The 27188-nt window shown below is 39.0% G+C and overlaps 1 protein-coding gene across 3 annotated transcripts in view; it reads left to right on the top strand.

Moving 5' to 3' along the window:
- Window positions 1-27188, top strand: part of CDKAL1 (CDK5 regulatory subunit associated protein 1 like 1) — a 426323-nt gene that overhangs the window by 60698 nt on the left and 338437 nt on the right. For all 3 annotated transcript variants that reach the window (XM_068396772.1, XM_068396773.1, XM_068396774.1), the window contains one exon: window positions 12796-12880. In XM_068396772.1, the coding sequence (XP_068252873.1) occupies window positions 12796-12880 (85 nt within the window). The remainder of the gene's footprint in view (window positions 1-12795; window positions 12881-27188) is intronic.

Raw genomic sequence — 27188 nt, 5'->3', positions numbered from 1 at the left:
AAAACTGATAAAGTAGCAAATAGATGAGGTGTGAAGGTAGTTCTGAGAAAGCCAATAAATAGCCGGAAGCTACAATTTAATAAGTGTTTGGACATATCTGGCTCAAATAGCTTATATATTTTAACTCTCTTAAAAGTGAGAGATGGAACCTAAATCCATATTCCCTGTGGCATTAGGTATCAGGAGAAATAAGTGGAAGGAAGGCATTTGAAATCAATAAATTGCTTCTAGGTACAATTTAATGCAGACAAAATTTAGAGAAAAAAGATTGTGAAACAGATACAGGAGTAAAATTTAGCTTCAATTTGCAGACTACAGCAAAACCCTAATCCTGGCTCTTGTGAAAGTGAGTGGAGATTAGGAAGTTATGGGAGTGAGGAAGTTCAGTGCCATAGACCAACGTGAACAGAAATAGGTGTACTGAAGAAGTAAGAAATCTGTGGAGTAAAACTGCTCTCTAGGTTAACATTATGTACCTCATTTAAGGCCTTTAATTACCTAAGATCTATTTTTTATTACACTTGAAATGAAGCAAAGATTCTTTCTCCTTTGTGTGGGATTTTTGCTGTAGTTGAGAATCTTCTATTTCACTTCTTTGAGCTTCCTCTTGTTGAAAGTACTTGTGGCTTGTGCGAACTAGAAGTGCAAGAGGCTTCGCTGAGTAGGTAATTAGTGATACCATTGCATTTTATAAAGGCCTTTGGTTTCTGTCTGCTGTACCTAGCCCAGCAGATTGTTACCTGGGAGCATGATAGGACTGAAGCAATTGGTTTATGTTTTCTTCTTTTTCCCCCACAGACTTAGTGAGGGAGAGCTGTTAACATTTCATTAGCTCTGCAGATAGAAGCATTTGTTTAAGCGAGGCTTGTCGGAACGTTACACCTAAGGGAGATTAAAATTAACTACCTGGGGCAGATTCCAGTCAACCTTTCTTGATTCTGAAATATTTATTATTATTTACAGCAAATTTGTATAGAATCATATGATGTGTACAGAAACCCATAAAATTTTCATTTTTCATTCACCTGTGACTTTGCTGTCAGCATATGAAATTAGCTGCTTATGCTTGACTACTGTGGTCTTTTGTACCTCAACATACCTCACAGTATGTGATTCTTCCAAATAAATAGTTTAGAAAACATTTCTGATTTATGTTGTCTTGCAAATCTCAACATCAGTTTCACTTAAATTTTACCAGTTGTTTAGAAACTCTGATCTGCCAAAATGTAATAAAATCCTCTTAATCACTTTTACTGAGTGAGCTTCTTCTGAGACTATAGATAAAGCAAGTGGAGATTTCTAACATGTTGTACCAAAAATGATAACGCAGTTGATTTTCAGTGAGCCTGTGGAAAACGAGACTCTCCTGGAGCTTGCACATCAGCTTTCATCCTTCTGAGGAAGTTAGACTTCAGCAGATGCTCTAACCCAGTTGGTAACACATCTGCAAGAGTTGTGTTTGAGCACTCATGAGCAAGTTAGTAGAACTATCATAATCTGGTTTTGGTTTGGTTTTATTTTGTTCTTTTTTTTTGTGTTTTTTTACCTTGTGCCATAGAAAATATTCACCTTAATCTGCTGTTCAGTGTTTTCTGTTGATTTACTATGCTACGCAAATCACTGAAGGGCCAGTTTTTGGGGGATGCCTTAAAGCTTGTTGTCAAAAAGTTATTGAATATCACTGATTTGGCCTGTAAAAGATGTAGACTGCAATAGCTTATGCATATGAATCTAGGCAATGGCTTTGTGTTTAGGATCAGGCCTGAAGTCAGGGACAACTTGGCTAAGATCTTGGCTTATTTGCATAGACGTACTGTGTGGCTTGATGAAATTATAGAAACTCTGAAACTACTTGTCTACATTCATAAGATGAAAAGGAATTGGTGTAGGGCTGGGTGCATGTTTAATATGTAGGTGTTGAAGGTAAATCAGTTAATATTTGCAATGTGTTTTGAAACTTTAGTTGCATGATATTGTGCAAGACTTTTTTTGTTGATGGTTGACTTCAGACTGTTAGTGACCGAGAGAAGCAATCAGTCTGTATTTGCTCATTTGAATAGCTCTGGTGTTTTGCGTATGAAGCTGTATGTAGGGAGTACAAAGAGACAAAAAAGCACTGAATCATACTGTGTGTGCTATTTCTGGAAGATCAAGCAGACTTAAGACTTGGAGGAGGACAAGTTACTGGGATTTTTCCAAATTCTGACAACAAAACAAATTCTGCCCGCATTAATCATCAAAATGAGTCGTTGGAGTTAAGTCGTTGTAGTGTAGCCTGGCTAAAACAGGCTACTTGACCTTGTTTCTAATGTAGTGGGACTTTCCCTGCAAGATTGATAAATAACTCATTAGTACTCTTCACGTTGAAATTATTAACACTGATCGTAAGTCCTCAGTGAAGTGAAAGGAGCAGTTGACTCTTGGAATGCGTCGAGGTTACACTTGTGCTCAGGAGCAGGATGAAGTGTCTGCCTTAGAGCACCGTGCTGTGGCAACTGCATCTGCTGCTGCCCAGGATAATTTGGGTGCCTTAACAGTGGGTGGTACTGTGCTGAACAGACCCTGGCTATGCTTAGGCTTTCTGCCAACACACCTCTTAGCTAGCGATGAGATTTCTCCTCTCCTGTTTTAAGGCCTTGTTCAAGGAATAGTTGCGTGATCCACTTTTCTCAAAGTAGTGAAGTCTTTATTTTGAAGGAATGAGCTAAAATTCATGCTGCCTTTTCCACTGCTGGCATATAACACCATGTACAGACAGACTTTTGACTATTTGATGTCAACAAAGAGCCATGAGAAAAAGGTAGCCCATAAGTTCATGTCATGTTGGAAGAAGCTTCTTTTAGAACATAGTCATGGATCTGTACTCATAAATGGGGTACCTTTCCCTTAGGATGTATATCTGGGAGCTGTTTGACAAGACAAGTGGAACTGTAGAATGTAGAATAAAATCCAGCACAAATTCAAATGTTTATGGCACACAGCACTGTACCCAGAGTTGAAGACAGACGTAACTGAACTATGTATTTTGTTCTGATTAATAAAGATAGCAAGCAGGTAAGATGTGGAAATGATCAGTCCCTTTCTTCATTGGAAAAAGTATGAGATGTTCAATGGCTGCAGATGTGGTAGCAGCTGTGGGCTTAGGAAAGTTTGACATTCAAGTGGGGAAAAAATGGGAAGGAAATTATTAGAATGCCCTATGGGTACTGCAATTTTAGAATGTAATTACCTTCTGCTCTTCAAAAAACATTTCTGGGTTTAGCCTTTTTAAAACCTAAATCTTTTTACAACCTCAAGTATCCTTAGGTGCCTTAATGAATGGAAAATTTAGTGAGTTACAGAAGATGAACAAACTAGCAAAGCAACGATCAATTCCTGTTGTCTGTGCTGGGTGATCAGGCAGAAAAATCAGTGGGACGTTGCATCAGGAGCTGAAAAGAAAGTTATAATCTAGTTGGACTCTTGACACAGTTACAAGGTAAATCTTTAAAGTATTCTTAATTTTACTGTTCATGACTTTGTGCAGCTTAGGTGTTGCTAAGGGTAGACGGGCTGAAGCCTTCCTACCCAGCTCCACGTGTCTGGGTGCTGCAGTGCAGAGCCTGGTCTGCTCCAAGCAGGAATACAGCTGGAGTAGCCTGTAAGTCTGACATAACTGTGTAGAAAATGGGAGAAAAAGGTAGTGTACTCCAAGGGTCATCTAGGCCCCAGGCCACAGCCTGTGCTGTGTCTAGAGCAGAGATGGCAGGTGTTTAGAGAATGGATTACTCACTTCAAAATCCCCATATAAATAAAACCATACGCTGCTGGTGGTCACACAGTTGAAGGGGAATGTAAGGTTTATCTTAGTTGATGTTTTGAAGCAAAACTTGTTCTATCACGTGCCTTTTCTTCTGTGCTGTATCCTGTGCTCAATACACCTGTACCAGGTCTGAAGGATTCTTTTAATGTGCATGCTCTGAAATACAGATTATTTTGTCTGCACTATTTATATATATCTTAAAATATTAGTTCAAGTGTTCATCTGTTGTATTTTTTCAAGACCTAGTTAAAAGATATCTTCTGAATAACCTCAAAGTTGCCCTTAGTTTTAAATAGCAGCAGACTTCTCTAAGCTGTTCTGCTGGCTTTGGCCAACTCCAGCCACAAACTTTGTATGTTTTGAAGGGGTTTGTTGTTTGGAGGGAGTGATAAGGCAAGGTTGCTGGTCATGTATAGATTGACTGGAAAACTAACTTTCAGTTATATTCAGTAGTTCAGTAGTTTGTCCCAGTAGTTGCACGCTACCACCTGAACAGCTGAAAACAGAGAGATACGTTACAGTACACTTCTTATTTGGGAATGGGCTTTCAGGGGTGACTAGAAATACAACACACTTTTTTTTTTTTTTTTTTTTTGGAAAATGTCACAAGCAGACCTGAAAGTGTGTACGAGTGAATAAAATTAATTTATTTGTCTGTCATACTGAAATGAAGACAGGCAAGGATATAACAGGTAGTATTTTGAATCCGGTAAATAGTGTATTAGTGATTTCACACACACCCCCCCCCCCCCTCCTTAGTTGAACTAACTAGATCTCATATGTGTTCAAACATGTTCAGTTCCTACTCAATTGATTTCTTCAGTGGACAGTCCCTGTGAGAGAAATGTCCTTTGATAGCGGACACAGCATCCTGATCCAGAAGGCTTTATAAAACCTGTCTGTAGTCCAGCAGTAGCTGCTGTTCAGATGAATTTCCTAAAAATACTCAATTTCTTAAAAACAGGAGAAAAAAGAAAAGCTTACTTGCACAATTAGCTCAGTAATGGAAATGTTAATGGAGAATAAAACTAGCAACTTTGCGTATTTGCAGTTTAAATTAGGGCAAGAGTCATGATGGAAGAATTATTTTTTAAAATGAAGACCTGCCTGTATTACCTGATTTGATAAACAGGTAGTCTCTCCTTGTGGAGCTCTAAATACCATAGTCGCAGGGTGAACCAAGTTGTAGTATTTTCATTAACTGTAGATGAAGTAATTTGTTATGAATGAAGTATCTTAGAAATTCAATGGGAAAACAGAAGTTATATTGAAATCAAGTTGACTCTTGTATTTTACACCCTAATACTGCTGATAAGAGATGGGTGGGACTGTTTTGAAAGACATTTGCGATCTGCAAAGTTAGTACTTTCAGCATGTGTTTGAGTGTTATGTATCATTGGTAAATGCATGGTAGGTCTTTGGAGGTGGGAACTGAGAATGTGGCTCTGAGATTTCAAACAAATGCCATGTGGAAGTTCACGATAGCTTGTGGTTTTGATTTTTAGTTGCTGTTGAGGGAGCAGATAGAGGGAAAGTGCTTGTTTGGAATCTTTTCTGTAAGACGTGCTATGTGGAACTTGATAGCTAACTATATCTGATACAAAATACTGAAAACTAGAAAATGGGAACTAAGTATTTTGTGTGCTGAGGACGGGTCTGGGAAAAAAAGCAGGAAGAAAAATTTGCTTTTTCCTGTTCTTCTCCACCTGGTTGTGTATTTTTCCTCTGCCAAGCAAAGCCTGTTGTCTAGAAACAAGTAACTGAGCTTAATGTCCCTAGAGGAAGATGTACCTTCCTTCTGCACTGGTGACTTACAGCATTTCTGAACTAATATTTATGAAAGAGATTCTTTCCCAATACTTGCTGAGGTCCCTCGATGCCCAGTGGCCCAAGAAATCACTAAATTAACCAGTGCCTAATTTCAGTAACCCAGGGCGTAAGAGTGGGTTTCTGTGACACAGAGATGTTGAAAGAAAATAAGAAGTTTGGTAACTTTGTTCCAGTTAAGATGCTGGATGACTCTGTCATTGGCTGCGAGATGTCCTCATGCTTAGATTTTTGTGTCTTTGGGGGGAAGATGATTCACATGGAGTCCAGTTGTGAGCACATGCTTCAGATACGTAACTTTGGTGTTACTGGGTCTGGCTCCAGAGCAGATCTTCTTTCAGATTGAAGTTACACAGATTGATATACAGGATGTAAAAGGATGTCATACAAATTATGAGTCACACTTTTTGAGCAAGCAGTGCTGAGCAAATCTGGTAGAAGTTTCAGTGCAGAGAGGAGTGATTTGCTGAAGAAGGTAAAGAAGGGCTATTGTTTTAGGGCATCACTATCTGTGTTTGTTCTACTTCAGTGCTCTGTATTTGTGCTGATTTTTCAAGGAGATGTGGTTGGGGGGGATTGGAAGAAAACAAAGTTTTGGAAAAAGAATCAAAAGAAAAAAGACTGAAGTTAAAACACCAGGGCAAAACCAAGTCAATTGCTTAATTTTCAACTGATAGTATATGACAGTCTTAAGAAGTTCTGCTGATTTATGATTTCTAAAATGATAACAAACCCAAAAATGCTAGTTAGAAAAGAATTGTAAATATTGTTTTCCTCTGTAGGTAAACTGATGTTTCAGGCTCTTGCCGTTTTATCCTCTTAGTATTGCATAATGCAGCCAGTTCATGTTTTCCAGAGCTTCCCAATTAAGTTAAGTGTTCAGAAGTTTCCATGACCTTTAGGTTTCTTTGTACTCTATGTTGTTTTGCAGAGAGTATGATAGACTTTGTGGTTTACTTCCAGTGTAGCCTTTCTTTTATGGAAAAGATGTCACAATGCAAAAAGGCCATGGTTTTGAGTTGTGTTTTTGAGCATTTAATACAATGCTGATTTGACGTGACTTTTTTTCTAAAAATGTCTTAACATACAGGAAACTGTTTAAGTAGCTCATCAAAAAAATGGCCAGCAGCAAAATATTATAATTTAAAAAGTAATAAGCTGTATATGTGGGAAAAGCAAGTTGAAGAAGGAAGATCCGTGTAGAGAAGTTTGTTGCAGGACACAGAAAAGGGCATCTATATCTCATATTCACTACCATAATTGATGTTCACTGTGCTTATGGTTCTTGCTTCAGTTTTGCCTGTCACTGTGTGTATGACTCGCAGGAAAACGTTCTGTTAGATTGTCCTCCTCAATCAGATCTGTGAGAGCTCACAAACACAAGACTCTGTTCTTCACTGAAATTTTTGAGGTTTCTCCAAAACCTTATGGTCTAATGGAGGTTTCTGAGGATGACGGGCATCAATCTGCTGAATGAATGAATCCCAGCTTCACTGTGACCTTCCAAGGTGGAGGCTGGAGTTGGAAAAGGTGGCAGGTGGAGACCTTCCAAGGAATGGTGCACAGGCTGCCTTAGTAGGCACAGTGCTACATTCATATGCTGTTTACCATCCAGACCTAAATACTTCATATCTGTCTTCATGGAGTGTAAACAGAGAAGCCTCAGGTCTGTCTGCCTGTGCCTGTGTAGGCATGTATTTAGAAGCCTGAGCTTATTCATCAGAGCTATTTTGCTCTTTCTCTGGGCACACACTGAACACTAGCAAATACTCATGTCAGAACACTGATTAATAGAAATATATATAGGTATATATACATACAGCCAGTCCCTCCAATCCCCATGCCCCAAATAAAGAGCCCTTACCACCAGTGTTGCTTAATATTTAGTAATTATGAAGCCTCAAGATCTTGTTTATACATGCCAACTCCAGTCTGGTGTTTTGGTCCGTGTCTGTTTCAGCATGTGTACATCAAGGCTTTACATTTAGTGTAAGTGCATCAAATGTTCTGAAAGCAAAACGTGACCACTGAAAAGTTGCCCCGGCAATGTTATAAACGTCTCTATTTTCCTGCAACCTGACGCAAAAATGCCCTGTTGGTAAATAACTGTTTTAAAACTGAAATTTGCTTGAGAAAATACAGTAGGTCATGGTAAATCTACACCAGTGCATGTAATTCTTTTACATATGGACAGTGCAGTAAAGAACTAAGAAAATTCAGCTATCATTTTGAAGAGTTGTGGTATGAACTCTTATACATACATTTATGAGTTATATGTATTTATTAATATTTTTATATATTGATAATCAAAACTTTTATGTAAGTGTATCCATATGAAAGAGAATGAGAGTTAATAAGAGAAAAGATTAAAAAAGATACAGAAATAGAACAGCTAAATATGGTAAAATAATACTGTTGCTGTAAGGAGAGGACAAGCCTCTGCTACACTTAAATTTTTCTTAAATGATTTTTAGATGTATACATTAATGAGAATCATTTTCCCAAAACTGCTCAAAAGATTCTATTCTGCAGAAACCTTTATTCTGCACCCTCTGTTCTGCAGAGGGTGAAACCTGTGAAGGAATGAATTTGAATGTATTTGGGAGATTTTTTTCCTATATCTAAAATATATGCAAGTGTTGCAGTTTTTGTCTGTCAGACTCCCAATCAAGGAGCTAATATATTAATAGCCTGGAATCCAAATTGCTGTATGAAATGATTCCTGTTGGGTTAGTGTGTAAGGTCTTTCTAAACTTAAATGTGTTGGTTTTTCCAATGCTGTTTTGAAGAAAGGGGTTTTATTTTACTGTTAGGGGTGAGGTTTTGTCACAGTGAGGCTATCTATTCCTTCACACGTGGAGACCATGGTACAAGGAGGAACTGAAACCAAGTCCACAACTGGTGTTCTCTGCATTAAGGCCTCCTCTGAATAAAGACATCTCTTGAAAATTGTTATGCTATACAGTGATGTATGAGTACTACTGAAACTCTTGTCCATTAAATGTATTCCCAGCCTCCTGTCTGACTTAAAATGTTGGCCTCCTGTTATTTAGTGTCCCCCTGATTCTCAGGTGGGTGCGTTACAGGTGTGGAGCTGAATTTATAAACATTTTATGCTGCTGAAAAGAATAAGGAATAGAATCATAGAATCGTTTGGGTTGGAAGGGACCTTAAAGACCATCTAGTTCCAACCCCCCTGCTATAGGCAGGGACACCTTCCACTAGACCAGGTTGCTCAAAGCCCCATCCAGCCTGGCCTTGAACACTGCCAGGGAGGGGGCAGCCACAACTTCTCTGGGCAACCTGTTCCAGTGTCTCACCACCCTCACAGGAAAGAATTTCGTCCTAAAATCTAATCTAAATCTACCCTCTTTCAGTTTAAAACCATTATCCCTCATCCTATCACTCCATGCCCTTGTAAAAAGTCCCTCTCCAGCTTTCCTGTTAGCCCCCCCTCAGGTACTGTAAGGCTGCTGCTATGAGGTCTCCCCAGAGCCTTCTCTTCTTCAGACTGAACAGCCCCAACTCTCTCAGCCTGTCTTCAAAGGAGAGGTGCTCCAGCCCTCTGATCATCTTCGTGGCCCTTCTCTGGACTCGTTCCAACAGCTCCATGTCCTTCTTATGTTGGGGGCCCCAGAGCTGAATGCAATATTCCAGGTGGGGTCTCACGAGAGCAGAGTAGAGGGGCAGAATCACCTCCCTCGACCTGCTGGCCACGCTGCTTTTGATGCAGCCCTGGATACGGTTGGCCTTCTGGGCTGCAAGTGCACATTGCCGGCTCATGTTGAGCTTCTCATCAACCGTTACCCCAAGTCCTTCTCCTCAGGGTTGCCCTCAATCCATTCTCCACCCAGCCTGTATTTGTGCTTGGAATTGCCCTGATCCATGTGCAGGAGCTTGCGCTTGGCCTTGTTGAGCTTCATGTGGTTCACAGGGCCCCACTTCTCAAGCCTGTCCAGGTCCCTCTGGATGGCATCCCTTCCCTCCAGTGTGTCAACCACACCACACAGCTTGGTGTCGCTGGCAAACTTGCTGAGGGTACACTGGATCCCACTGTCCATGTCACCGAGAAAGATGTTAAACAGCACCTCAGACCCCTGAGGAACACCAGCTATCACTGGTGTCCACTTGGACACTGAGCCATTGACCACAGCTCTTTGAGTGTGACCATCCAGCCAATTCCTTATACACCAAGTGGTCCATCTGTCAAGTCCATGTCTCTCCAATTTAGAGACCAGGATGTCATGGGGGACAGTGTGAAATGCTTTGCACAAGTCCAGGTAGATGACATCAGTCACTCTTCACTTATCCACCAACACTGTTGTAGAAGGCCACCAAATTTGTCAGGCACGATTTGCCCTTAGTGAAGCCATGTTGGCTGTCACCAATCACCTCCTTATTTTCCACGTGCCTTAGCATAGTTTCCAGGAGGATCTGCTCCATGATCTTGCCAGGCACAGAGGTGAGACTGACTGGCCTGTAGTTCCCCGGGTCTTCTTTTTTCCCCTTCTTGAAGATGGGGGTTGTGTTTCTCCTTTTCCAGTCAGTGGGAACTTCACCAGACTGCCACAGCTTCTCAAAAATAGTGGATAGAAGCTTAGCAACTTCATCTGCCAGTTCCCTCAGGACCCATGGATGTACCTCATCAGGTGCCATGGACTTGATTCTGTGATTCTGTGACTTGTGCACATTCAGGTTTCCTAGGTGGTCTTGAACCTGATCTTCTCCTGCAGTGGGTGGTTCTTCATACTCCCAGTCTCTGCCTTTGCCTTCTGTGACTTGGGCAGTGTGGCTTGAGCACTTGCCAGTGAAGACTGAGGCAAAAAAGTTATGAGTACCTCGGCCTTCTCCGTATCCCGGGTAACCAGGTCTCCTGTTTCCTTGCGGAGAGGGTCCCCATTTTCCCTAGTCTTCCTTTTATCACTGACATACCTATAGAAGCTTTTCTTGTTGCCCTTGACATACAAGGTTTTGGCAGTGTTATTAGAAAACTCTTTTAAAAATGTGTTTGTTTTCATACTTGGTGAATTTGACTAGGCCAAGAGTTCAGCCTTTTTCTGATGTTGAAACTGTACCTTTCTTTGCTTTTCTGTACAGAATTCCTAATCAGTTTTTTTTACCTTTAATTATCTTTCTGACAGTAACAGTATGTTCATTCGTCTGAAAATGTTTTCATGCAGCCTGGATTGGAGAGATTCTTTGGCTCGTTCCATTTCTAGTTTGACTTCTGTATAGACTAAAATTGAACTTGATCCTCTTTCCCAATCTGTCAAGACAGGGTCAGATCTTGGTACATTGGCTTTATGTTTAAAATAGCTAAAGGTCTGAAAGTTACTTTTGATTACTCCTTTGTAGCCTTTCCCTGTATAGAAGAGGCCACTGTTTGACCCAAGTTAGTGGTGTAATCTCTATCAACAAAGGTTAGAAACCTTCTGAATGTTTTCTCTTACTTAGGAGAAGTATGTCCTTTGGTTGCTATTTTATGTGTTATTTTCATTTTAACTGCTTCCTAGGTTTAAGTGACTGACAGTCAACTGTAACAGAACATTTTTTTTGAGAAAATGACAGACAGAAGGAAAGATATTTCACTTTCAGCATTTAGGGTCATAAGTATGTGTATGAGGGAGAAGGATATTCACGCCGACGTGGATACATTCATGATGAGTGCATATGTAAACATGCTTAATCTTTGCAAGCTTTGTTCTGCTTTAGCAGGATGTCAATTCAAATAAGGCATCCTAAAAATGATGTTTTAGCTCTATTCATTGTTCATTGGTTTATGTTATTTAAACATACCTCGGTCAATACTCAGGATGTACTGAATAGTAGTAAAAGTGACACAATTTTTCTTATCCAAACTGATACAAGCTATTTGGATGAATGCTAGAGCACTTGAATATTTGAGATGGCTTATCTTCATTCTTTTCTTTGAAAAAACAAGCTTCAATTTCACAAGAAAAAGAATTATACTAGTAATTCTGTACTATAGCTCATGTTTTACAGGATTAGAGTTTACGTATGTGCTTCCGCAGATAATTCTGGGTTCAGTTCTGTTAATACGTTTAGATATCAATGGGTTGTAAGCATACAGAGAGTTTTGGTTCTTGAAGGGAGGCTGGTATTCCTTGCATGAATTGAATATCTTTTGTCTGAAAGTTGCTGAACTACAATTATACCATAACTAAGATATAATCTAAACTAGAAATATGCATGTTTCTTTCCAAATTGCCTGGAGAAGAGGAGGCTCAGAGGTGACCTTGTTGCAGTCTGCAACTACCTGAAGAGAGGTTGTAGTGGAGTGGGAGTTGGCCTCTTCTCCCAGGCAAATAGCGATAGGACAAGAGGACATAGCCTCAAGCTTTCCCAGGGGAGTTTCAGATTGAACATTAGGAAGAATTTCTTCTGAAAGGGTCATTAGACATTGGAATGGGCTGCCCAGGGAGGTGGTGGAGTCACCATCTCTGGATGTGTTTAAGAAAAGACTGGATGTGGCACTTAGTGCCATGGTCTAGTTGACATGGTGGTATCAGGGCAATGGTTGGACTCGATGATCCCCGAGGTCTCTTCCAACCTGATTGATTCTGTGAAATTAGCTACATGGATGTTTCTGTTTAGTAGAGATTAATGTTTTATAAATTCTCATTTATCTCTTCTGTAGTACTAATTCACAGTAGCGCTGAAGCAGGGATTTTGTTTTGTTAGTGAAACTTGTTTTTATTGACCACTTAATTAATTTTAAAAGCACCATTATGCATTTTGGTGATCTTTTTGCCTTTGTGTAGGCCAGGTCTTTCTGGGGAGTATACTTTTTTGGGGGGTAGCAACCATTTTTCTTAACTTTGTTTTCCATGATGTGCAACCTAGTGGCATCTCAGCTGGTAAATGAGGTAACTGTTCATTCTTCCTTTGCAAAAAAAAAAAAGTACGATGGAAATGCTTGTGTGTGTGTTGTTTGTGTTTTTTTTCCCCCCTAAAACAGCAAAAAAAAACCCACAAAGAAAAACCTTCCAAGAATGTAATTGTTTTAAATATTGAGTAGAAAGTAATTTTGCAAATAGTCAGCTTATTGATAATGGCTAAGTTTGGTCTTTTTTTTATATGATATAAAGTAGGAGTTGACAGGTTGGATAATTCTTAACACAGATTTGTATCTTTCTGTCTTCTAGACAACTCTGCTGAAGCAGATTTATGGTTGCTGAACAGTTGTACAGTAAAAAATCCTGCTGAGGACCACTTCAGAAACTCAATCAAGTAAGTTGTTTCCCTAAAAAGATACTTAATTACCAATGAATATTGCATGTTTTAATTTTAAAAGTGTCATATTTTCAGTCTAGAAGTAATTTTGTGTTTGCAAGAAGCATGCTGAGTTCGAGTGTTACAATGGTGAATTCTCTAGAATGGATTTGTAAGGTGCAGTGTATATATTTTTTTTTTTTTAATTAGCTGTAACTTCCAAGTGATTATCCACACACTCATTTAGGAGAACTACTAATCTGTTTAGATAGGGGCTTCTATATCACTTTTCAAGACAGTGTTGTAATAATCTTCTGAAGAGATGAATATTTGTTTTTTTCAAAGTTGTGAATTGTTAGGCTGTTTCTTTTTCCTTCTACTTAAATTTTACATAATCAGGCCCTTCTAATTAAAAGGATATTGGGTACGTACTTAAAACTATTTCACTATACATTTTCTTAAAAGATGAACTGATTAGCCTGTCGTAGAAGTCTTGTGAAATAATAGAAGTCTTATGAAGAATGTGTTTTATTTCTCTGTAACATTTCGATTCTGTTGAAAAATACGACATTGTAGCGACTTCTGCCTTTGACTTCTGCAGAAGTATAGTTGTGATGAGAGTAACTGGAAGGCCTGTACACTTAACCGCTGTCATTACCCAGTATAAATAAATATCGTGGTAAGTTTCTTGTAGATTTACCTTTAGTAAACAAGTGTAGCTATTTATGCAGTCATTTGTTTAGTGTGGTGCATCGTTTGTTGAAATCCATTTTGGTTAGAAAAACATAGTTCTTGGTAAGTAGTTGGCATGCTCAGGAAGCTGGAGAGGAGAGAGAAGCTGAATGTAAACTATCCACTTGCAGCGCTGGAGTTACTAACAGCATCCTGGGGCTGTAACCTGGAACAGAAACTGTTTGCCCGCAGTAGGTGGCACAGCAGAAACTTCCTTCACCCCGCAGAGGGCTTCACTTCCTGGCTGCTGGTGTTGCACTTGGTGATGAGACTGGCTTTTTGGCTTGCTTTACTGTTGCCAAAAAGAAAAAAAAAAAAGCTATTTCCCAGAATACTTCCAGTTAGTGTGTGTTGGCCAACAGAGCTGATGACAAGATCTTTTTCCATTCAGTTGTGGCCATCTTGCTATTTTACTAATCGTACGCCAGAATTGATGTGGTATGGTGTGTCTTTTAACCAGTAGAGTTGGTTAAGAAAGAGGGTCTAACCAAAAGCAAATGACCAAAAGTATTTCTTTGAACTTCATGTTTCTGTTGTTGCTCTATTAATGAGCCTGATATTATTTGTAGCCTGGGTTGATTCCTCTTTTTCCTTACTTCTCTCCATACTCTTTCTGTTCTGACACATGGATGCTCTGATTATTCTCCATTTCTTCTCTTTGCTGAGAGTCACTCCTTTCCTGTAGCATGCATCGTTTGTTCTCTACTCTCAGATCCTGGCAGTTCCTAATTATGGAGAAGGACAACTTTTGTTGTTGTCTCTGACCATTTTTTTTATAATGTTCATTAAATATAGGGCAGAGAACCATATGTGGGTGCTCTTTCATGAGACTTGGAGGATGTTTAGTCTTTTAGATCCATCTGAGAAAAGAGCAACTACTGCTGCATTTGGGTTTTACAATAGTGAGGAAAGTTTGTATCTCTAAAGAACACAATTTCTCCCAAGTACACCTTAATTTGTTACAGCAACAAACCCAATGCATGAAGTTTGGGTGACTAGAAAACTAACTGCCGTTATATCCTATCATAATAGTTTGTTGGTAGCTATAGGTATCTTTGTTTTTCTTGGTTGAGTAACAAATTAAACATTTTATATGTGGATTGTCAAAGCAAACATACATTGAGTGGAAAAATTAATACTCAGCACAGTAAGTTTCTTCTTTCAAATTAAAAAATTTTCAGGCCGAAAGTGTTGTATAGCATTACGAATGTCACATGGGAGAAGTATTTCAGTTTTGTTTATTCTGTCCTCTGCAACAGTTTCTGCTACATAACTTTACTTGTATATATGACTTCTAACATGCACTGATTCAAACCAGTGGTAGTGTGCTCATGCTGGTGGTTGAAGAATGACTGTCTGAGAAGCTGATCGCTCACTAATACCGTGTGCTGAAGGATGTGTCAGAACCCAACAAGTCCTGTAGGTTCAACTTCTTTTGATCTGATTTTCTTTTAAAAACAAACCAAAACCACTCCCAAACTCTCTGAACCTTTGCATTGGATGCGCAGATGGGTATATGGATGATGCAAGCCAACTGACAGTATAATCTCTGTGCCTTTTTATGTAGCTCTTAGAAGTAGTCTGCTGCTCTTCAGTATCAATAAAGTTGAAGCTGTTGAGCCGGGGTGATTATATGGAGGGCAGACTTGCTTAAAGACCATTAGCTTATGGATGGGAATTGAGAGCTTTTCCTGTGCAGATTTTATTCTCGGTTAATATTATAATGAGATTAAAGGCAGAGGTAGGCAATAGTAATAAAGAATTCCCAGTATAATCAAGTAGGTGGAGTTTAAAAAATAATCAGTTATCATTCAAAACATGAAGGTTAATTCAAGGAAAAGTAGGAAATAAAGAGAATAAACTAAAGAAGGTAACTTCTGTCAAGCAATTTATGAAGACTAAGATGACTGTGTAAAGCGAATAGCTAGGCAAAGAAAAGTACAAGTAAAAAGAAGCAAAAGAAGGAAGAAACTGGCATTAAGAAGTGAGGCAAAGAACACCACAGAGAAACAGTTCCCATTTGGTATAGCAGCGCTCAGTTATGTTAGAGTAACTCTGTTCTTCTGTTTTAATACTTCGCTAAATATCACAGAATATGCATTATCTCCAGAATTCACAAGTGCATATAGCCCTGTGGCTGAAAACACTTGTGATAAAATATTTCATAGAATCATAGAATACCAGGTTGGAAGGGACCTCAAAGATCATCTGGTCCAACCTTTCTTGGCAAAAACACATAGCTGGTTTTGGCAGGATCCTACCTTAGGATAGGAGGAGCAGGAGGTGGTCTGTTGTTTAAATGTCTGCAGTTTGCAGCTGTTATGAAATGAGAACGTGTGCTTCTGGGAAGGGGGAAGTGAGAGCATGGAGTACAGGGGGGAGAGGGAGAAAAGGGCACGGGAGCTAGCGAGGGTGTGTGGTATTACTTGTGCAGTTGATAAGCAGTCACTTATCACATGGTATACGTAGAGATGAATGAAGTAGGTCCCTTTCTATATCCCTACGATGTAACAGTGTAGTATAGATAGTAGTACATACACAGAATCACAGAAAGGCCGAGGTTGTCGAGGACCTCTCGAGATTGTCTTGTTCAACCCTGCTCAAAGCAGAGACAGCTAGAACAGGTGGCTGAGGGCTGTGTGCAGGCAGGTTTTAAGTACCTTCAAGAGACTCCACAAATGCTCTGGGCAACCTGTTTGTGTTTGACCATCCTTACAGTAAAAAGGGGTTGACTTTGGTTTGAATCTTGTATTTCAATTTGTTTGTTGCCTTTTGGCCTGTCACTGGACACCACTGGAAAATGACAGGCTCTGTCATCCCCTCTGTCTCCTATCCTCTTCCCCATCACATGCTTATATACATTGATGGGATTCTCCAGACTCTTCTCCAGGCTGAACAGTCCCAGCTCTCTCAGCCTCTGCTTGTATGTCAGATGCTCCAAGCCTTTGATTACCTTTTTGGCCCTTCACTGGACCCTTTCCAGTTTGTCCCTGTCTCACCTGTGCTGGGAAGCCCAGAACTGGACCCAGTGCTCCAGAAGTGGTTCTCACCAAAGCTGAGCACAGGTGAAGGATCACCTCCCTCCATCTGCTGGTGATGCAAAGCCTAATGCAGCCCCGGAGGCTGGTGGTGGTCTTTGCCACAAGGGCACTTTGCTGGCTTGTGGGCACCCAGGGCCTTTTCTGCCAAGCTGCTTTCCAGCTGGTCACCCCCAGCCTGTCCTGGTGCCTGGGGTTATTCCTCCCCCGGGGCTGGACTTTGCACTATCCATTTTTCAACTTCATGAGGCTTACACGTTATATTAGTTTAAGAAAAATCTCATTTTCATTAAAATTGGTATTAAAATAAACTCTATAAGGAAAATAATTCATTTGGATTAACTCAGTGTTTATTGTGAGCGATCTGCTTGTCCTCATAAAGATGTGACTATTCTTGGGTATGTTATGTAGGCTTTTACAAGTACATGCCTGCAATTAATTTCTCCTCTGAAAGAAAAAGAAGCACTTTTATTCTCTCAAGGGCTTGTGTTTTGGTTAGTGATGGATATAGCTATTGTGCTTTAGCAAAGTAGTTGCTGGGCATTCCTGGGATTTAGCAGCTTTTGGAAAGATCCAGGAGTGGTGAATCCCTCTGATCAGTTTTTCTCTAGTGGTATTGAACTCTTGCTGAAGTGGTGGGTTTCCCTGGAAGGGAAAGCATGCCATGGAAAATCCCTCTCTACCCTGCCCTGTTCTTACAGCCGTAAGTATCTGTGAATGGCTGCAATCCCAGATAGGGTGTTAGTTTACTGGTCTGTGGTCTTGTGCTTTTTAATTGGCCTGCGTACACTGATTTAAGCAGAAGGATTTTCAAATTTTAAGGTACAGTTCAGAAAACCCTGACAAACCTAAAACACAACCATTAGTATCTTTGCTATACTATTTATATAGCAAGTACCCCCCAAAACGCATTGTTCAAGGTGTCATGTTGAACAGAATGACTGTGATGTTTTTAAAGCCTGTAATGACATAGTACCTCAAATAGAACTTTGTGGAATTAAGAGCATTCAGGTGCGTTGGATTCAAGGACCTTTACCTTACCTGGAGGTAGGGGTTTTTATGTCTGCTACCACAACTGGTTCTGTCAGTGCTGGTTTTTTTTAATCCTGTAGCTCAGTTAATCAGAAGTTAAAGGTATTTTATGGAATGGAGTGTATTTTCCCTTTCACATTGTTTCTTTTTGTAGTGGCAGGTATTTTCTTTCTCCAGTTACTAGTCAGATACAGTATAGCAAGATTCCTTTGGAGAATGCATTCTTGCACTAAAGGCAGCAAAGTGCTTGGGATACTTCATTGCAGGAGTTTGTCCTTGTAGGATGGCCGTGCCTTAGACTCCTCGCCCTGCCCTGTGGTCTGAGCTGGCTTTACCCTTGAGATGGACAGAGCTAGGATATTACTTTGTTTTGAAGTCCTGTTGGATAGCATGTAATAACACTAAAGTGACTTTAAAACAGTCTTAAGTATTTGCTTATAACATTTTGTGAAGTCGACTTCATGTTGTTTTAGGATTTAGAATTTAAAAATACTTTTTTAAAGGTAGCCTACACTCTACATTTAAGTCAATTGTATCCTTTTTTCCTGATAATGTTTGGGTATGGTCTCTTTGCTCTGGACCTGATCTTCTGTCAGTGTAACCAACTCATGTGAGTTAAGTGTATGTGTATACAGGTGTTTTATAAATAAGCAGTATAAATAATAAAGAATAAGTAAAATATCATTAATATCCTTTCAGAGATGTTACTGTATTTATTTATTTTTCAGGATGTTGGGTAGTTTTGTGATGGTTCACTTCAGTGTCTCTCCTTGGTCTGTTTTTTTTTTTCCCCATGGCAGAAGGTTGTTGACTGTTTTCTGCTATCATTTATTTTACTTAAGAATAGCTTGCTTAAAACTTGGCTGTTGGCAACAGCAAGAATAATTATTCAATAAGTAAGCTGCTAGCCTTAACTTCTGTAAAGCACAATGTATCTATTAAGGCTGTTTGAAGAGAATTGAGTACCAGAGCATGTTCCAGAGGAGCTCGCTTCCTTTAAAATAAATGGTTACTTTGTTCTTTGGTCTCATGCTTCACTGATCTACATGTGGTCTGATAGTCTTTTTTTTTGACTGTTACATCTAAGATACATAACCAACTTTTCCTAATAACCTCTGAAAATTCAGACACTGTTGTGTGTTTCTAGCTAGCCACCTTCCCCCTTGCTTGATCCTTTCCAGAGTGCTGTTATGCATGCATTCAGGGACTTTGGCTTGTCCTAAGGAGCTCTCTTGCTGATTGAAATGTTATGGGTGGGAATGGTGGGGGGGAGGAGGACTGTCTTCTTGGAACAGCCAAAATGATGCCATTTGGGAAGTATAGTGTGGTTATGCTGTTGAGGTGTTCATGGCTTGTCTCATGGTATGGAATAAGTTTGACCACTATAATCATCTTTGTTATTGAATATAATATATAACATTAACATATATTCTCTTACGTATATGTCAATGCATTCACTTTAAGGCATGCTTCAGTGTGTATTCAATCTTTTTCTTACTGATAGCTATGAGTTGTGACAGAAGTGTGAGGGCTTTTAGCACTGAAGTAGCACTCTGTGGCTTCCAGTTCTCTCCTTGCTTCAGTTTTCATCAGTTCAGGAATAAACACTATGTATGGGATCTCACTTTTTCACTAGAAAGAGCATCAAAAAGTGCAGAATTTGTTGAAATGTTTGTTTAACAAGGACTTTGATCTTAGACCATGCAAGTTGTTTAAGGCTCTCAGGACCAAGTGGACTAAGTTGGAAAGTAAAAGGCAGGAGTACCTCTGGATGCTACAGAATTTCTGTTCGCCAGATGCAGTTGTATTGATGTTAAGTACAGAAGGAGGTTATTATTTAAGAAACAAAAAAGCTTGTTCAGAGAAAAGAGGTAAGAAGAACTTTCTGCTGCTTGTCATCTTTGCAAGTGAAAATAACCCAGGAAGAAGGTTTTTGGTTTCTTTGTTAACATTTGTGAATGTGTTTTATATGATGCATTTTGCAAATCAAGCGAAAAAACAAAATCCCACTTTTAAAGTGAAATAAAGTGTTACCGCTTTCTTTAAAGCAGCTTTAAGCCTTTTGCTTTTACTAAGACATTTTCAGTGTAAAAGTAGACTGTGATTTACACTTGTTTATACAGGAAAGTTTAAGCTGTGAAGTACCTCTGGAAGAGGAAGCGTAAGTATTTCAAAGCTATTTATTTTATGGATCCAGTTAGCATAAGAAGATCACTTCCACTGCATTTGAGCTGAGTCTCATAGCCTTGCTATTTATTGCATTTGTTGTGGAAATCATATGTTGCTGTGACTTTCAGTGTTTCTGTCGGAGTACTTAAGGTAACAGGACAGCTCTAAGAACTGTAGCTAGGGGTACTGCTATTTTCTGCTGCTCTTGTATTGAAGAAATCTGGGGAAGAGCTGCATTCTCTGAAGTAAAAATATCTGTGGAACAAGCTTCATTGGGTGGGAGGAAATTTGGCACTTCTTTTTTTTTTTTTTTTTTTTTAATAAGAGAAGTTGCCAATAATATTCTTTCTTGCTTAGACCTCCTAAATTAGTCCAGAAAACATTGATGAATATCTATCATTTTGCCATCGTGAAAGGCTCACATATTCACAGATTGTGGAAATGTTTGCATTCAAGACATACGTTATATTTGCTCTGCAAGAGAAACATCTTCCCCACATAACAGGAGTTACTTACTTTTGAATGGAGGCTATAAATCTATTAACTAGTGTTTTAAATCACAGTTCTTTTCTAAGAACAACCGGAGAAGCTTACATGACTGCTGCACTCTGGCTTCATCAAAGCCTCGATGAGGATAGATTGGTGCGCAATGCTTACCTTTTTACAGTCATGGGAGATCTGTAAAGATCTCAGCCATCACACACCATTAACCAAAATTAGTTATAAAATTAGTTTTGTCGTGTAATACAGCTCATTCTGTTTAATAAATAAATAAAATTTTTTAGAACGCACTCTAATCTTTTATATAAAGTGTACAAATTAGCTAGTTGGAAACACTGAATACTTCTCTTTTGTTCGGCATGACTTTTTTTTTTTTGAGGTCCAGCATTTTTTCTGGTGAAAATTTCTAGAAGGAAGAGTTTTTTCTACTTCAGCATTTGAGATTTCGGTTTTCGTATAGCTATGCTCGTCCATGCACTGCAAAAACACTTCAGTGAATTTTATTTTTATATTCCTTTTACTAGTTAATGTTTTTAAGCTTGAGCAATACCAGTTTCACTGTTGTATAGCTGGTTAAGCTTTACCGTGGAGCATAGCATTGTGCTCTCTGGCTTATAAATGCTGCAGAAGGATTTGATATGCTTAGATCACAAATTTTGTTGAACGAGAAGTCTTCATTTAAAAACTTACTGACCTGGTAATTTTTTTCCTTTTTTTTTTTTTTTTTAAACTTACTCAATATTGTTATCCTTGCTTTTATTGTCTTAGGTTGATGGAAGACATAGCTGTTGGTGAAGGATTCTGTGATTTAAATGATGTTTGTGAGTGGAAGGCTTTTTGCTGCTTTTGAGTGCATTCCTTTTCTTGCACACATCTCTGCCCTAAAAGAGAACGTTAAAAGCTGCTTGACATGAAGTTATAAAATGCAGAGAAAAAGCAGACCATATAGAACTGAGTGTTTTCCATTGTACAGTGTTTAGAAGATAAAAGGATTATGGACTGCTTGTGATTACATGTGTTACATGGCTGCATTTTGCAAAGGAGATTTGCAAAAGCCTGGGTTATAAACTTAGGTGCACTTTAGTTTAATATTTAAGAAGGTTAAAAAAAAGTACAAGAACAGGGCCTGTTAAAATCAACTTTTAAACAGTATTCTGGAAATCTTTTTGACTTGAACATATTTGGGACTATTTTAAGTACTCGATGATACTGGTGCTTTGAGAGGTTAAATAGTGCAGTGGCCTTAGTTCTACACTGCTTATTAAGCCTCGGATGCTTTAGGGGGCTAATTAACTTTTAGATACTTTTTAAGCCTTGAGCCAGATCATTAGGGACTGATGTATATTCGATTGCCATTTTAAAGAAGAAAATATTACCAGGGCATGAGAGGCCGACTCTGTTTTATGACTTCATATATCTGTATTTGAACTTTTTGCGTGGGCTGTAGTTACAGGTCCCCAGCTATGTAGGCTCCTGGAGCACTGGTGTGTTACGAGCAGTGTTTACGGACATTTGAAAATCAGTTAAGTTCATCGCTAAACATACAAGATACACTTTTCCTTGCAAACAAATGCAAATCCATTACATTTCAGTGATACGGGTAAACAAGGAAGGCTTCTGATTTGGAAAGTACAGCTCCCGGGGTAGTTCATGGAGTAACACTTCCACCTTTCCTCCTCCTCGACCAAAAGGAGGACACAGCTTTACTCGGTCTTTTTTCAGCATTTTAGAACAAGAACTTGCAGGCATGTATAACCATCTGAAACCTGTTTTAAGAAAATGAGCAACACTAAAAGGGGATCTAAAAAGCCTAATTCTCTTTAGGCTGCATTGCTGATGTTATCTTTAGTTGAAGGACGAAACAGTTCTTCTTCCCCCTCCTCTCAGACTTGGTCGAATTGCATAATTTTAGGAAACCTTTCTAACCAAACAGATTTAATAAAATTTGCAAAAGTAATTATCGAGCTTTCTCTGTGTTCCTCATGCTGTTCTGCCATATGCTTGCTTCGGGGACGTGACATTCCTGTTGGACTCTTAGTGGTGGCTGCCCCCTCTTTGCCCAGACCAGGGTCAGATAAAATAGAAGTGATCAGGAAGATGGAGGCACCAGTTTGGGCTAGAAGTTTCAGGTTTGTTTTGTTACGTAATAGGATGATAGGACAAGAGGACACAGCCTCAAGCTTTGCCAGGGGAGATTCAGGTTGGACATTAGGAAGAATTTCTTTTCAGAAAGGGTCATTAGACATTGGAATGGGCTGCCCAGGGAGGTGGTGGAGTCACCATCTCTGGATGTGTTTAAGAAAAGACTGGACATGGCACTTAGTGCCATGGTCTAGTTGACATGGTGGTGTCAGGGCCACGGTAGGACTCGATGATACCAGAGGTCCTCTTCCAACCTGATTGATTCTGTGATTCTGTGATCAAAGGCTTTAAAGAAGAGGCTTTTTGAGGGATGGGAGAAATTTGGACAAAACTATGCTTGGTCTCACATTATGGGCATTTGCATGAAAAGTGTATTAAAACCTATTTCAAAATGTCTTGCCTGTTTTAGGACAATGTTTTCTCTTCACCAAGGGAGGCCTCATTCTGAATACACTAGTGCTAAATTTCTAATGCATTGGTTAAAGTTCCTCCCTTGATTAAACTCACACTTCAGATTAGCAGGTTAACCTCTAGTTTGTCTTACTAGTCAGAGTGTTTTCTGTTTGTTTGCAGTTCAAAAAACAGGCTACTAAACAAAAATTTGAAAAATCTAGTTTGTGTTATGGTGTGGAAAAGAATAAAATCTGCCTCTGCGTATATGAATTTAAGGAATGTGAATGGTGGAATGGGATTAGAATATTAACAGTTTGTAATTCAGCATGGCTGCAGGTGGAAAATGCTCCTGCTGAATTTGCTAAAGCAAAGAAGGCTGGTGACGATTTTTTAAGAGCTTGTGGTTCACACAGTGGTGAGATAGCGGAGGACTACTGGAAACAGAAGCAGTCTGAGATGTTGCAGTTTTATTTTTATGACCTCAAACAGTAGGCTAGGTGTACTTTATTTTCCTTGGAGAAATATCTGTGACTTACCCAAGCAGACTGTGACCAGTAGTGGGCTACTTTAGCTGAACTTTCTGGATTGCAATTAATTTGGGGGTGTGCGGTCGGGGTTCTTGCTGCCTCTGCCACCTGACGTTCATCTCCCTTCTGTTGGGGGATTTCTTTTTTCTTTCTCATGGGAGGTAACCAAATAAGTTGCTTCAGCACGAAAAAGTGTGTGAGAGACTAAGACATTTTAGATTTGCCTCAAATATGTATTAGAATTACTGAGAGAGGACATAATGTTAATTGAGGTCCATGGAAACGATGTGAGACAGGATCTGGACAGAGCTCCAATTGGTTTGATTTGCTTTGCCTGCATACAACAAGTACAGTCATAAGAGGTGAAAAAGGCTTTGGCATGTTGGTTTTTTTCCTTGCTTTTCTGAGCATGTATCTAGTAGATCAGAATATTTTCAACAAGCTGCTAAAGAAGAGAATAGCAAATTGATTCTGCTTCCCTTTTAAAAAGGATTTTTAACTAACTAACTTTGGGACAGGTGTTGGACTAAGTTGAAAATAAAACTTTCCACGCTAAGTGATCACTGCTGTTTTAAAAGTTTCATTATGAAAGTCCTAGTAAGAAGTGGAGATTGGGAGTTCTCTTTAAGATGGGGAAAAACAGAGATCTTTTGCCCACATGTATACTAAAAAAAATGTATATGATGAATATTAGAGTCATAAAAAGGTCTGGTTCAATAATACGAAGAGGAGCTTTTGTTAGCTGGTTTTAAGGTGGGTTATATGAGCTTCACAGAATCTATGGTTTGCATATTATATGACCCCCTGTGTTAACAGGTGTTTTGTTTTACCATTTCAAGGCAGATGAACTGAACAGAAAAGGTTAATGTTTTGAGTGCTGGAAGCAGGTGGTTGATAGCTTTGAATATTTATCTAATTAACTGTGTGTTGGCTGTTGTCCTAGCAGGCCTGACTTTTCCTAGGGAGGGAGCACTGGGAAGCATGCAGAAACTTGCTGTAGCAGGATTAATGCAGAAGTCGATATGGTCTAGACTTGTCCTTACTGGCAGGTGTGCTTTTTGTTTGTTTTTGGTTCAAAAGACAATCTACTAATACTTAATGTGTGTTTGTCCTAAAACAGAAAATGCTTGCTTGTCTGGGTGAGCTTGAGTGGAAAAAGCATCCTCTTTCATACTTCTGAAAGGGTGTCATTGTGTGGTTACGTTAGAAACTAACTTAGGAAGAGCAAAAATAATGTTGTTTTTTTTTCTGTTTTGTCTATATTCAACAAAACTCTTGCTTTTTTTACACTGAGTTTGTTGTAATTGCGATAATACACTGAGATTTTTATTCTGGGCTATTTAGTCAAGGCAAGCTGGTATATTGCCAATGCAATACAGCAGTTCACATTTCGCATTGAATACCTGAGCTGCTGTCTTGACCCTTGGTGCACCGCTCTTATGTGAGGAACAAGAATACGGACAACTGTTTATTTTGAATTTAACATTTTATCCAACATTTCCTCTTACTTGTAAACTTTTTTAACTTTCGTGAAGGAAACAGCAGAAACACAGGCCAACAGCAAGAAATAGTTGACCACAGAATTGTTTTACTCCAAGTATGTGTTTGAATTTGAAACTTTCCTAAGAGATAATGTCTGATAACTGCTTTTAACAGGATAAATTACCAACTTTTTCATGTATTGGATTTACAACCCACAGCACAATGGGAACTGACCTTTGTTAGTGCTTCTAGCTACCAACATAACACAAATAGTAACCAACAAACATTTGCTATACATTGTATACATTTTCTCCAAATAGGAAAAAGCCTATGTTTTGCTTGGGTGTATTGTAGTTTATTAGCATGATTTCAAGGGAAATTTAGTAGTGAAGAAGTGGAGGCTAACTGTATTTTGCTCTAAAATACAGCAAAACTCGTTGTAGGAGCAATTTGTGAATAACTCTTAACATGGGATAGCATGGATTTTTCTCATAAAAATTAAGTATGCCTCCAGTTTTTATTTTGTCTTTGCTTGTGCGTTTTGCAAGCCAGAAGTCTATCACAGCCACAGGCTACTTAAAGGGTATTTTTTCAATTAAAAAACCCAAGGCATCAAATGACATATTTTTCTGTGGAGCTGTTGATTATGATACCTGTAGTTAAAAAGAAATGGAGAGTCACAAATGTTATTTAGAGTCAGAAAAGATTCAACCATGGATGTATCCTAAGTACAATGAAAACTTCTCTTTTACATCATTCCAGAAAACAAATACCACGTCTAACTTGAAACCTGAATCGAGGATATATAACTTCTTATACAAGGACAGCAGCAGAAAATGGGATTTTTGCTTCAGGTTGTCTTTAGTTTCAGATGCTGCCACTTTGAGCTTTAATATCTGAACTTGAAATTATACTTTGTGAGACTTCCTGGTTTTGTATTTTATTTCTTGCTGTTAGTAGAAGGTCTCTTGTTTAGCTGGTATTGGACACTTTTGCTAGCTTAGTTACATGAACTGTGTTGGGCTTAACCAGCAAAGACATTTGATACAGGAAGTTCTTTCAAGATAAAGACGAGAAAATTTAAGAATTTGTGAAAGGCAAATTATAACTGCTGAATTTTTTCCACGGGAAGTGGAAGCTATGGTTATTTTGTTTCTATACATGTGAAGTTGTGTGGCCTCTTTTGGTCCTGTTGCATATAATTGCATTTGTGACTTGTGAACTTGACTGTATATGTATGCATGCATGTAACATACCTATACTCAAACATTCCAGAAAACGGGTTAATATGTGCTTTTGCACAGACTTTGTTTTGACATTCCTTCTACAGTTCAGCAGAGTTGCTTCTGATTTAGTCCCGAACTAGTATAAATCCCATGTATTGGTAAACCTGGGGCTTCAGAATGTGATAACTTTGTAGGATTCACCATTTATTGACATGCTGAAATTTATCTTTTGAAATGTGGGTAAATGCAGTCTCAGTTTGGACCGCGTATAATTATGTGAGCTGAGGTGCTCGTTGCTAATGCACAACTACGGGCGGCCGTTCAAGACAAGCCCGATGCACCTTGCAGGTGGTGGTGTGGAATGCTTGGTTTTGTTACGGTGTTTGGTAATCCATAAACATCCCTTGAAATGGAGCTTGAATGAGGAGCTGAGGGGAGAAATCAACATAATTTCTAAATGTTACTGCAATGGGAAAAGATTTCTTGTATTTACGGTGGAAATAGTGTGCAGTCATGAAGGTAGCAGCTCCCCAACATAACTTCGGTACAGATCTGTAAGGATTCAGAGGACTAGGAGATGATGCTGGTAGCGGTCCTGGCCTGCTGTAGGCATTAAGAAAGAAACTCTCAAATTTGTCAGTCTTTTGTCTAATGATATTAACATGTCTTGTCTTTTTTTTTAATAATGTGGAAATTGAAATGGCAGGTCAATTCTTACTGGCTTTATTCCTTTGTTCCACTAACTGATGTGCTCATGAGGAAGAGGATTATTTGCTTCATGTTTGAACTATATTGGTTTTCAGTGTTAATGGCATAATATGATTTAAATATAGTGTTAAAATATCTCTTGAGCAACATGTTTTTTAAGTCAACAGTTCATAGTTTTACAGCAAGCAGTGCATGCTCTTCAGTTTGTGGTTTCCATTTCTGTTTCACAAAAGATACCAGTTAAGTATGTTTGTTGCAAAATTTTTGAGTTAAGCTGTTGTGAAACGCTACTCAACATTTCACGATTATTGGAGGAGGACGTTTGATTAGAATAAGCCAGGTATTGCGCACTCTGTTGGTGTCATTCTTCACTGAT

The sequence above is a fragment of the Nyctibius grandis genome, chromosome 3 (genome assembly GCF_013368605.1).
Source record: "Nyctibius grandis isolate bNycGra1 chromosome 3, bNycGra1.pri, whole genome shotgun sequence".
Taxonomy (NCBI): domain Eukaryota; kingdom Metazoa; phylum Chordata; class Aves; order Nyctibiiformes; family Nyctibiidae; genus Nyctibius; species Nyctibius grandis.
The sequence above is the reverse complement of the archived record's forward strand: the minus strand, read 5'-3'. Positions and strand labels throughout refer to the sequence as shown.